Consider the following 13,220-nt stretch of genomic DNA (forward strand, 5'->3'; position numbering starts at 1 on the left):
TCTGCGATAATGTAACACTAAGGAAGAAAAACAGAAATATGAAAGTTTTAGGTTAAATTACAGGGTACCTTTTGAATATTACGGTTTTAAGAAAGGTTAAAATACTATAGAACATTTTCATAATAGAATGTCATTTAAAAAACTTTTCATAATAAAATGTCATTGAAAAAAACACTATGGTATGTAAATATGGTTAACTTTGTGACTAGAAAGGCCTGTTTATCTATAACTGCAATTCACCTTCTGAAAATGAAATAAGCCCACAGTTCTCTGACGAATGAAAAGCTAAATGTTGGCCATAACTTGCTTCATTTCTATTTTTTGGTCTTTGTTTCTTTGAAGTGCTTTTATTTTTTACTATTTATCTATTCACTTGGATAGGCAAAAGACAGTAAGGATAAACCTAATTTCAATGTGACAAAAGATTGTCTCCATTTTTCCCCTACTTTACACTTCTCTAAAATGGTAGAGGTGAGAACGTTTCAGTGTGGCCAGCCAGCCATGGAGAAATAGGTAGCTTCGTCAAACCAGGCTATATTTTCATAGCTAAGTAAATATTTTAAATTGTACAAAGGGAAACATTGAGTGATGAAGTTGAAAGACTCTACTTTTGTCAAAACAAGTAGAAAACAATCAGTGATAATACAATACATATGAACAAACATGGGAAGCACATTTTCATTTCCAGAAAGTCCACCTAACAGTTCCATGAACTGAAGAATAGGCGAAGAGCAACTGTAACGTGCTCTGTAAGGGCAGGAACCGTAGCCCGTTAATTGTCATAGTTCCAGGATATGGCACATCATAGAGTCAATCAAAAAAGCTTTGCCGAATGAATGAATGGATGAGATTTTTTCCATAAGAAGGGAGAATGGCCTGCAAATCAAAGCTGAAAGATATTTGACCTGATTTAGCAATGTTCCCAATTTGATTCACATCGATTCCTTCCTTCAGATGTCCAAGGCATACTTAAAGGGGAAATACGGCAAGGTATGATGAAAACAGACTTCACTTGTTCACTTAGTTGTTGCTTGATATTTAGAAATGGTCAACATTTTCTACAAGACACAATAAATTAACAGTTCTTTGCCTCTATGTCTAAAACGACTTAGAAAATAGACCTTTTACCTTATGAAATCTTCTTCCTCTTCTCTCTTGGGTCTCAGCTGTTTGGGTTGAGCCATATTAATCCAGTTTAGAAGAGATTTCAAGAGTCTGCTGATATCATCATCTTTTGCCCAAGATGCACTGATGACAAGTTTTTCCTCTGACTGGACTATGCCCCTAAACACAACCAGTGGAGAAGAGTCCTTTCAGCACAATGTGGGGTATTCAGTTAGCATTTTTCACCAACTTTTGCTGTAGAAAAAAGATATCACATTCATCTCTCTTATTGACATAACCCCTTACCTGAATTGGGGTCAGTGACATGTATTACATACTCTACTTTACTGGGAAACATGATTTCTGGATTTCATTTTTAGTTTCTTGATTGCTGAGTAATTATAAAAGCTGATAATACTAATTAGTCCCTTTTATCATTTTTTTATAATAGTTTATCCATTAGGATAAATAAAAAATGTATGAAAGGTTTGGGAGGAATCTTTCAAGAGAGACGTTGAATAAATAAAAAGTGGTGTAACTATACAAAAGAATGTTATTAAATGACAACATAAATGGTACCTGAAGGGTGACAGAATATGTTAAAGAAAAAAAAAAAAAAGATAACTTTTTGACTTAAAGAACAAAAACAAAACTTACTGTGCTAAAATATGTATAACAAAAGATTCACCATTTTTATTATTTTTAAGTGTACAATTCAGTGGCATTAATTACACTCACTGTGTTGTGCGACTATTGCCATTATCTACTTACAAAAGTTTATCACCTCAACAGAAACTCAGTACTCCTTAAGTAATAGCTACCCATGCCCCCTTAACCCAGCCCCTGGTAACCATGAATAAATTTTTGTCTCTATGCCTATTCTAGATATCCATACAAGTGGGACTATACAATATTATTCTTTTTGTCTGACTTTCTGACTTACTTCGCTCAGCATAATGTTTTCCAGGTTTATATATGTCATAGCATGTACCAGAACTTCATTTCTCTTTATGGCTGAGTAATATTCCATTGTATATATCTTAGTCATCTAATGCTGCTATAACAGAAATACCACAAGTGGATGGCTTTAACAAAGAGAAATTTTACTTCTTCACAGTAAAGTACGCTAAAAGTCCAAATTCAAGGTGTCAGCTCCAGGGGAAGGCTTTCTCTCTCTGTTGGCCTTCTCATCAATCTTGCCCCAGACTAGGAACTTCTTTGTGCAGGAACCCCAAGGTCCAAAGGACACGCTCTGCTCCTGGCACTGCTTTCTTGGTGGTATGAGGTCCCCTGTCTCTCTGCTTGCTTCTATCTTTTATATCTCAAGAGACTGCCTCAAGACACAACCCAATCCTGTAGGTTGAGTTCTGCCCCACTAACCCAACTGCTGCCCATCCTCCCTCACTAACATCATAGGGGCAGAATTTACAACATATAGGAAAATCACACAATACCAGGAATAATGGCCCAGCCCAATTGATACACACATTTTTGGGGGGACATAATTCACTCCATAACAGTATACTTGTACCACATCTTGTTTATCCATTCATCTGTTGACAGACACTTGGGTTGTTTTCACCTTTTGGCTACTGTAAATAGTGCTATAATGAACACCGGTATACAAGTATCTGTTTGTGTTCCTGCTTTCAAGTCTTTTGGGTAAATATATAAGAGTGGACTTGCTGGGTCACATGGTAATTCTCTGTTAACTTTTTGAGGAAACGCCAAACTGTTTTCCATAGTGGCTGCACCATTTTACATCGCCACCGGCGAGGGACTAGGGTTCTAATTTCTCCACATCCTTGCCAACACTTGTCATACTTCTGATAACAGCCATTCTAGTGGGTGTGATGTAGTATCTCACTGTAGTTTTTTTTGATTTGCATTTCCGTAATGACTAATGACACTGAGCATCTTCTCATGTGTTTACTGGGCATTTGAATAACTTCTTTGGAGAATATTCTATTTAGGTCCTTTGACCATTTTTAAATTGGGATTCCCTGACTTCTTGGTTTAAAGTAATAGCCAGTTCTATTGGAAGGTATTTTTTGAACTACGTATATCCTTCTACTCAAAGCTAATCTATCACCTTAAAGAAGGTCAGCCCCAATGCCGGCAGAAAACACATTTGATTAGTGCAATCTCCAGTGGGCTTTGACTAGTGACTTAAAGTTGACAGGTGTTGAAGTTCTTTACGAGGCCCTATGGATTTTTTTTTTTATGGATTAGCTATTAATACTGCTCTTACCAGAACGTACCTGTATATTCATCTTAAATACTAAATTTCAACTTCATTAAAAAGCCGTTTCTGTTCAACAGTTCTGTCACTAATTTAATGGTCTAAAAACCCTTGTCAGCAATTCTAGGTGCCAGAAATGACACTTACTAACGAAGAGAGGGCTAATTAGCTGGCTACTCCACTGAAGTTGACCATGACTCGAGAGATTGTCCCCCTATCACAGGCAGAACACTATTTTGGTATAAGGGTTATTCTAGGGGGACATTATGCATAGTTTTTCTGTGTATGAATAACACAAGATACATGAATGTGTGAGTGTATGAATGTGTGTGACTGTGTGTATGATAAAATCTCTTTGACCCCACTGACAATTTAGTGTTTACAGACCAAAGAAACTGAACCCTCCAAAAGTTGGCTCATGACAGCCTGCCTCGAGGTAACATGGTTTTATGTTGTGGGGGCAATACTGCTCTGGTTCTCTAAAAAGAAGCTGGAATAAATAATAGAGCTATGGTAGATTTCTAGAATTCTTATAACTCACTAGAAGGAAAAGTTTTCTAACAGTTACTGTGGTCAGCTATTCAGAATGTAGACAGCAGAACTTTCCCTCCAATCTCTTGAGTTACTCTCCCACTGGTACCTTCTTCCGTTGCTTCTTTTCTCTTGTTATTTTCTTACATCTATTCTGCAATGCTTATGGATTAATCTCATATAATAGTTTATATAGTCTTATACATGATTGTGAGGATTTTGCAGGACTGGGCAGTGTTTCATTCTGTCCTACATAGGGGTCACTATGAGTCAGAACCGACTTGACTGCACCTAACAACAGCAGCATACATGGGGTGCTGGGTGCAATCTTACAGAATGATACTACCTTAGATTAATGATATTCCATCCTAGATGACCATCAATGTTCTTTGGCCTTGTTTTTACCTGTTTCTGTTCAGTTACCTCTCCCATTTCCCTCAATGGCTATTTTTTTTTAAAGCATTCACCCTTTTCTTTATCCACTCATTGATTTTTCTCCACATCCTTCCTATCTGACATAAGAAGGAAGGGACCTAATTATATATGTTCTGACATTCCATTCCCCAACGCCCACAGAAATGTGTTCAAAGCTGTACCCATACTCAGTCATTAACAGGAACACCCGCCTAGGTTCTTGTAACCCTTTCGCCCTTCTCATTATCTTCAACAACCCCCTACGTTATTTTTTCAAAAAATGAATGAATCTCTACCCCTCTAGTAAAGCTCCTCTCTTTCCTTAAAGATGCTGTCATCAAATGAGTGGCCTCGCTGACTCTGCTTTCTCACTTCATTCACTCATGAATCTCTCTGCAGGGTCTACCCTATGATTTAAACCAACCATTACTTTTTTGAAAATTATTCAATAATTATATCTTTTCCTTCTAGATTATTTATTTGGCTGTTTTACAAATTCACTGGCTTCTCCCCTCCTAAATGTCCTGTTCTTGTAATATGGATTATATTTCTTCCTTTATCTCTCTGAATATTTTAAAAACAGTGATAAAGTTCCTTTGTATCACTACAGTCTTTGGATGTCAAACATCCTGTTTGTCGCATCTGCCTTCTTCTCTCATGATAATGGCTTTCCTCATGTGGTCTCCTATTTTTCTCTGCAAGCTCTACTTGAATGGGACTCCCCCTCTGCAAGAATCTCACATTTGCATCTGGGGTCTTAAACACTAGCAAGCGGCCCTCTAAGATGCATCAATTGGTCTCAACTCACCTGGACCAAAGGAGAGTGAAGAACACCAAGGACACAAGGTAATTATGAGCCCAAGAGACAGAAAGGGCCACATAAATTAGAGATTACATCAGCCTGAGACCCAAAGAACTAGATGGTTCCCAGCTAAACCAATGACTGCCTTGACAGGGAACACAACAGAGAACCCCTGAGGGAGCAGGAGAACAGTGGGATGCAGACCTCAAATTCTTGTAAGAAGACCTGACTTAATGGTCTAATTCAGACTAGAGGGAGCCCGGAGGTCATGGTCCCCAGACCTTCTGTTAGCCCAAGACAGGAACCTTTCCCAAGTCCAACTCTTCAGACAGGGATTGGACTGGACCACGGGATAGAAAACGATACTGGTGAGGAGTGAGCTTCTTGGCTCAAGTAGACACATGAGACTGTGTGGCCAGCTCCTGTCTGGAGGGGAGATGAGAGGGCAGAGAGAGAGAGAGGCTGGCTGAATGGACACGGAAACACAGGGTGGAGAGAAGGAATGTTCTGTCTCATTAGGGGGAGAGCAACTAGGAGTATATTGCAGGGTGTACATAAATTTCTGTATGAGAGACTGACTTGATTTGTAAACTTTCACTTAAAGCACAATAAAAAAAAAAAAAAAAAGAATCCTACATTTGCCCTGGGTTTTGGAGATGGCACTCTTGCTTGGTTTGCATTTGTCTCTTGTGGGCACTATGAGTTTTGCTGGCCCCAAATTAAAAAAAAAAAAAAATTGTTTTGGCTTAAAGCTCCATGATAGGATCTGCTGTCTGTGAGTAGCCAATCATTTGAAAGGGAGTTTCTCTGGGGGTGTGGCCTGCATCGAATATAAGTGAACTCTCTGGTAAGGCTCTCGGGCTTTTGTTTGTTTTGGATCCCGCAGGAGCCGACTCCTGTTCATCTGACCTCTGGTTCCTGGGCCTTGAGCTAGCAGCTTACTTGTAGTATTGCCTGATGATCTTGAAATTTGTCGGCCTTCCCAGCCTGTGAACAAGAGTCCTGCTGTCTGACCTGATGATCTTGGGTTTGCCAGCCCCTGCAGCTGCATGAATCAGGAGAAGCCTACAGCTTGACCTTCAGATTTGGGACGTTCCAGCCTATACAACCCCATGAGCCAATTCCTTGATATAAATCTCTTTACATACTTACATGCTTTATTGGTTTTGCTTCTCTAGAGAACTCAGCCTAAGACATCTGCCCTGTTGCTGTTGTGTGTCATCAAGTTGATTATGACTCATGGCGAGCCTATAGGACAGAGTAGAACTGCCCCATAGGGTTTCCTAGGCTGTAATCTTTATGGGAACAGATCACCAGGTCTTTTCTCCTACAGAGCAGCAAGGGGGTTCCAACCGCTGATATTTTGGTTAGCAGCTGAGCACTTAACCACTGTGCCACCAGGGCTCTTCAATATCTGCCCTAAGGTTCAGGAAACAGTTTGGGTCTGGAGATATGAGATGGTAGTGTACGTTTTTGGGGATTAGAGTTTTTCATTTAAGCACTAGCAGCAAAAAAAGAAATCAGCTCAATAGGATATGATACTACATTAAAGGTACCCAGGTTATTTACTTATTTTTTTGAAGACTGAGTTAATTTAATAACTTCATATTATGTTACTGCCTTCAGTAATATTCATAGATTCTGCTTTGTCAAAGAACAGTAATCCAAATTAACTAAAATGCTACCCATACGCCGTCTACAGCAAGAAATACTTTAATTTGTCCTGGAATGAACATTAATCCCATGAGAAGTTTCAAATATTCTAATTTAAAATACTGTCACGGATTCTGACTTATAGCACAGATTAGCAATACAAAATTACTGTAAAGTGAATTTCCCATTCAAGTGGCAAAGTTTCTATACTGACCAACAGCATGTCTTAGTTTATGACTTTGTGATAAACCAGATCATGTGGGTGACAAAATTCCAGGGCACATCCAAATAGTCTCAAAAAAGGTGAGCTAAATCTCCAACAATTGTTCTGCAAGAGGAGTAGTGTTAATAATTACTACCAGAGCCATAATCTACTAATTAATTCACAGCTCACTGGGCCAGAGACAGAGCCATCTGTGTAACTATGCATACTGGTTCCCAGGAGAAGGACGACGAGGAGGAGGAGGATGAGGAGGAGGAGGAGGAGGAGGAGGAGGAGGAGGAGGAGGAGGAGGAGGAGGAGGAGGAGGAGGAGGAGGGAAATAGGTATAGCTCTTGGAACAGGTGATAAGGCTGCGGTGAGGAGGGTCCAGCCTCTAGACACAGCTCGGTGAACTGCACTCAGAAAACACCTGCTGGAGTCGACGGGCTCTGATGTGCATTGCTTTCTCTCCGGAACAGTTGGAAGCGCAAGTGCGCACGGTTCCTGGATGCAGCTGGGGTGTGCAGTCTTTCATTAGGTAAACAACCAGGGGCAGGTGGGCTAATTGGATTCAACTGATTGGAGACAGCCAGGGCATGGTGTTTACTTTCCCAGATTCAATCTTCCAGACCCTTCAAAAACGAGGAGCCAGGCTAGACAAATGAACCCTGGACAAGGTTGGTCCAAATTAAGCTGCTGCAGCTGAATTTCAGCTGTAAGTGACTGGACCCATAGCGGGCCGAAGTGCAGGGCAATGTCCAGCAATGTGAGTGACATCAACCGGGGATGCAAAAATAGAGGTTCATATTAGGCTTCTGCTTAAAACAAAACAATACAAACACAAAATAAAACAAACAAAATTCTCTTAAGATAAAGTGAAAAATTAATGGGAAGAGAGCAGATAAGAAACATCAGGCCATCTTTTACATCACACTCAGTGCAGGTCAGAGAGCTTTAGGGTGCTGTTATTTCTAAACTATACTTGCCCAGACTCAACTCTCAGTGGGCCTAGTGTGGAGAACGCAGTATGTGTTTTCTGAAATCTTCCCTAATAAATGTGAATCCACGGTTGAAAAACAATGTTCTAGCGGGAGAAAGACATGTAAATCAATAATTGATCAAATATAATCAAACATTAAAAAGACTGCAATACAATGGGGTGAATACAATGATAAAGTTATGCATAATAAAGTATAAAAAAAAGTATAGGAGTGTATAATAAAAGCGCTCATACGTTGAGTGCCTTCTATGAGCCCGATACTGAGCATATTTTATAAATGTCCTTTTGAATCCATTCCATATTTAATAAAAACAAATACGTACAGCTAAGTCAAGGTGGGATATACTCAAGGTCGTATTTTGGCTCTTGTGGACTTGCTCTGATTTTCTTCACTTTCAGCTTGAACTTGCATATGAGCAATTGATGGTCTGTTCCACAGTCGGCCCCTGGCCTTGTTCTGACTGATGATATCGAGCTTTTCTATCGCCTCTTTCCACAGATGTAGTCAATTTGATTTCTGTGTGTTCCATCTGGCAAGGTCCATGGGTATTGCTGCCGTTTATGTTGGTGAAAGAAGGTATTTGCAATGAAGAAGTTGTTGGTCTTGCAAAATTCTATCATTTGATCCCTGGCATTGTTTCTATCACCAAGGCCATATTTTCCAACTACTGATCCTTCTTCTTTGTTTCCAACTTTTGCATTCCAGTCGCCAGTAATCATCAATGCATCTTGATTGCATGTTTGATCAATTTCAGACTGCAGTAGCTGATAAAAATCTTCTATTTCTTCATCTTTGGCCCTAGTGGTTGGTGCATAAATTTGAATAATAGTCACATTAACTGGTCTTCCTTGTAGACGTATAGATATTATCCTGTCACTGACAGTGTTGTACTTCAGGATAGATCTTGAAACGTTCTTTTTGACGATGAATGCAACACCATTCCTCTTCAAGTTGTCATTCCCAGCATAGTAGACTATATGGTTGTCCAATTCAAAATGGGCAATACCAGTCCATTTCAGCTCACTAATGCCTAAGATATCGATGTTTATGCATTCCATTTCATTTTTGACGATTTCCAATTTTCCTAGATTCATACTTCGTACATTCCAGGTTCCGATTATTAATGGATGTTTGCAGCTGTTTCTTCTCATTTTAAGTCATGCCACATCAGCAGATGAAGGTCCCGAAAGCTCTACTCCACCCACGTCATTAAGGTCGACTCTACTTTGAGGAGGCAGCTCTTCCCCAGTCATCTTTTGAGTGCCTTCCAACCTGGGGGGCTCATCTTCCAGCACTATATCAGACAATGTTCTGCTGCTACTCATAAGGTTTTCACTGGCTAATGCTTTTCAGAAGTAGACTGCTGGTCCTTCTTCCTAGTCTGTCTTAGTCTGGAAGCTCAGCTGAAACCTGTCCTCCATGGGTGACCCTGCTGGTATCTGAATACTGGTGGCATAGCTTCCAGCATCACAGCAACACACTAGCTCCCACAGAGTTCACGCTGAAACTGATGAAAATCAGAGCAAGTCCACGAGAGCCAAAATACAACCTTGAGTATATCCCACCGGAATTTAGAGACCATCTCAAGAATAGATTTGACACATTGAACACTATTGACCAAAGACCAGATGAGTTGTGGCATGACATCAAGGACACCATCCATAAAGAAAGCATGAGGTCACTGAAAAGACAGGAAAGAGAAAAGACCAAGGTGGATGTCAGAGGATGCTCTGAAACTTGCTCTTGAGTGTCGAGCAGCTAAAGCAAAAGGAAGAATTCATTAAGTAAAAGAACTGAACAGAAGATTTCAAAGGGCCTCTTGAGAAGACAAAATAAAATATAATGACGTGCAAAGAGCTGGAGATGGAAAACCAAAAGGGAAGAACACGCTCAGCGTTTCTCAAGCTGAAAGAACTGAAGAAAAAATTGAAGCCTTGAGTTGCAATAGTGAAGGATTCCATGGGGGAAATATTAAATGATGGAGGAAGCATCAAAAGAAGATGGAAGGAATACACAGAGTCATTATACCAAAAAGAATCAGTTGATATTCAACCATTTCAAGAGGTGGCATATGATCAGGAACCGATGGTACTGAAGGAAGAAGTCCAAGCTGCTCTGAAGGCATTGGCGAAAAACAAGGCTCCAGGAATCAATGGAATATCAGTTGAGATGTTTCAGCAACCAGATGCAGCGCTGGAGGTGCTCACTCATCTATGCCAAGAAATATGGAAGACAGCTTCCTGGCCAACTGTCTGGAAGAGATCCATATTTATGCCTATTCCCAAGAAAGGTGATCCAACTGAATGTGGAAATTATAGAACAATATCATTAATATCACACACAAGCAAAATTCTGCTGAAGATCATTCAAAAATGGCTGTGGCAGTATATTGATAGGGAACTGCCAGAAATTCAGGCAGGTTTCAGAAGAGGATGTGGAACCAGGGATATCATTGGTGATGTCAGATGGATCCTGGCTGAAAGCACAGAATACCAGAAGGATGTTAACCTGTGTTTTATTGATTATGCAAAGGCATTTGACTGTGTGGATCATAACAAACTATGGATAACACTGCGAAGAATGGGAATTCCAGAACACTTCATTGTGCTCATAAGGAACCTTTATATAGATCAAGAGGCAGTTGTTCGGACAGAACAAGGGGATACAGAGTGGTTTAAAGTCAGGAAAGGTGTGCACCAGGGTTGTATTCTTTCACCATACCTATTTAATCTCTATGCTGAACAAATAATACGAGAAGCTGGACTATGTGAAGAAGAACACGGCATCAAGATTGGAGGAAGACTCATTAACAACCTGCGTTATGCAGATGACACAACCTTGCTTGCTGAAAGTGAAGAGGACTTGAAGCACTTACTAATGAAGATCAAAGACCACAGCCTTCAGTATGGATTACACCTCAACATAAAGAAAACAAAAATCCTCACAACTGGACCAATGAGCAACATCATGATAAATGGAGAAAAGATTGAAGTTGTCAAGGATTTCATTTTATTTGGATCCACAATCAACAGCCATGGAAGCAACAGTCAAGAAATCAAAAGACGCATTGCATTGGGCAAATCTGCTGCAAAAGACCTCTTCAAAGTGTTGAAGAGCAAAGATGTCACCCTGAAGACTTAAGGTGTGCCTGACCCAAGCCATGGTATTTTCAGTCACATCATATGCATGTGAAAGGTGGACAATGAATAAAGAAGACCGAAGAAGAGTTGACGCCTTTGAATTGTGGTGTTGGCGAAGAATATTGAATATGCCACGGACTGCCAAAAGAACGTACAAATCTGCCTTGGAGGAAGTACAACCAGAATGCTCCTTAGAAGCAAGGATGGCGAGACTGCGTCTTACATACTTTGGACATGTTGTCAGGAGGGATCAATACATGGAGAAGGATATCATGCTTGGCAGAGTACAGAGTCAGCGGAAAAGAGAAAGTACCTCAAGGAGGTGGATTGACACAGTGGCTGCAACAATGAGCTCAAGCATAACAATGATTGTAAGGATGGGGCAGGACCAGGCAGTGTTTCGTTCTGTTGTGCATAGGGTCGCTATGAGTTGGAACTAACTCAATGGCACCTAACGACAACAACAACATAGCTAAGTCTGTGCCAGGTGAGTGGGGGCAGGAGGGGTGCAGATGGAAAATGCACCTTCAAGAGACAGGCCAGAAGACTATCTTGCATGGGCCTTGCAGAAGGGTTTCCCTGGTGCACGCCCTTGGCTCTCCTGGGGTTCAAGGGCAGTTAGGCTGGCAAAGGCTGCAAGGGAAGCTCAGCTAGGCACTCATTCCTGTAGGATACTGGGCAATGTTTGAATCTGTTGTATATGGAGTTACCATGAGTCATAGCCGACTTGATGGCAACTAACAACACCACTAGGCCCAACACAATGTAGAGGCAAAAAAAAAAAAAAAAATGTAATGAACTAATTCTGTCTTAGTCATCTAGTGCTGCTATAACAGAAGTACCACAAGTGGATGGCTTATTTTCTCACAGTCTAGTAGGTTACAAGTCCAAATTCAGGGAGTCAGCTCCAGGGGAAGGCTTTCTCTCATAGTCGGCTCTGGAGGAAAGTCCTTCTCATCAATCTTCCCCGGACTAGGATCTCTGCGCAGGAACCCCAGGTCCAAAGGACACGCTCTGCTCCTCGTGCTGCTTTCTTGGTGGTATGATGTCCCCAACTCTCTGCTTGCTTCCCTTTCCTTTTTATCTCTTGAGAGATAAAAGGTGGTAAAGGCCACACCCCAGGGAAACTCCCTTTACAATGGATCAGGAAGGTGACCTGAGTAAGGGTGATGTTACAATTCCACCCTAATCCTCTCAACATAAAATTACAACCACAAAATGGTGGACAATTACACAATACTGGGAATCATGGCCTAACCAAGTTGATACACACATTTTTGGGGGGACATAATTCAATCCATGACAGATACTAAATTGGAATGGAGAAAACTTCAGAAAACTGATTTCCAGTATTTAAATGGCCATTTTAGGACACGTATTTACAATTTTTCTACTCCCAGGACAAAGAGGGTAAGCAAGAGGAGGCTGTATCCCAGGCTAAAGAGGACAAGCAAGGGGAGAGAAGCACTCAGCTTGGGAGAAGCCGACGAAGGGACCCTGCCTGCTTGCTACTGCAGCACCGGAGAGTAACAGCTGACTTTTCCTTTCAGCCCCAAGGGGTGTGACTAATTAAGGAAAAGTCTCCTAGTCCTCATTTCCCTTTAAGGAAATCTCTCTTCCTCCAAAGCATGTAAGATGACATCACTGTGCAGCATTCCTCTGCAGAGTAGAAAGGCTCACAGGCAGGTGAGATGTGCTTGACCTTCCCTCAGGTCTCCAGGCTCCCAGGGGATGCTCGGGTTCTCTCAGCAGAGGGCATTGCGAGCTTATGGATTTGAAAATTCCTGTAGAAGATAGCTGCTGAGAATCATGTGGGAGAATCAAATTGCGCCGTCTTCCTGCTCCCTTCCTCCTCCTCAAAGTTATATCATTTTCCATCATTTGAATTGTATATTGCTTTCTATTTAAGTCAGTCATCTGTTGGCAGTAAAACTAGAACATTTCCTGTTTTTCCTCTCACTGTAATCAGGATTTGGCTGTCCAAATTAGGACTGCCCTAATTACTCCTCAGCAGGTGCCAACCGGGGGGAGGGCAACGAATGGGAAGAGAGGAAGTAAGGACACTTTCCATCTTCAGATTCATATAATAAGAAAACACATTCTCTCTCGCCTGAAAAACTTGATTAAGAAC

The 13,220-nt window shown here is 40.9% G+C and overlaps 1 protein-coding gene across 6 annotated transcripts in view; it reads right to left on the reverse strand.

Moving 5' to 3' along the window:
- EXOC4 (exocyst complex component 4) overlaps positions 1-13,220 on the reverse strand; it is an 831,013-nt gene that overhangs the window by 160,232 nt on the left and 657,561 nt on the right. For all 6 annotated transcript variants that reach the window (XM_003420870.4, XM_064289703.1, XM_010600447.3 and 3 more), the window contains one exon: positions 1,129-1,284. In XM_003420870.4, the coding sequence (XP_003420918.1) occupies positions 1,129-1,284 (156 nt within the window). The remainder of the gene's footprint in view (positions 1-1,128; positions 1,285-13,220) is intronic.

This window comes from Loxodonta africana, chromosome 8 (assembly GCF_030014295.1).
Source record: "Loxodonta africana isolate mLoxAfr1 chromosome 8, mLoxAfr1.hap2, whole genome shotgun sequence".
NCBI lineage: Eukaryota > Metazoa > Chordata > Mammalia > Proboscidea > Elephantidae > Loxodonta > Loxodonta africana.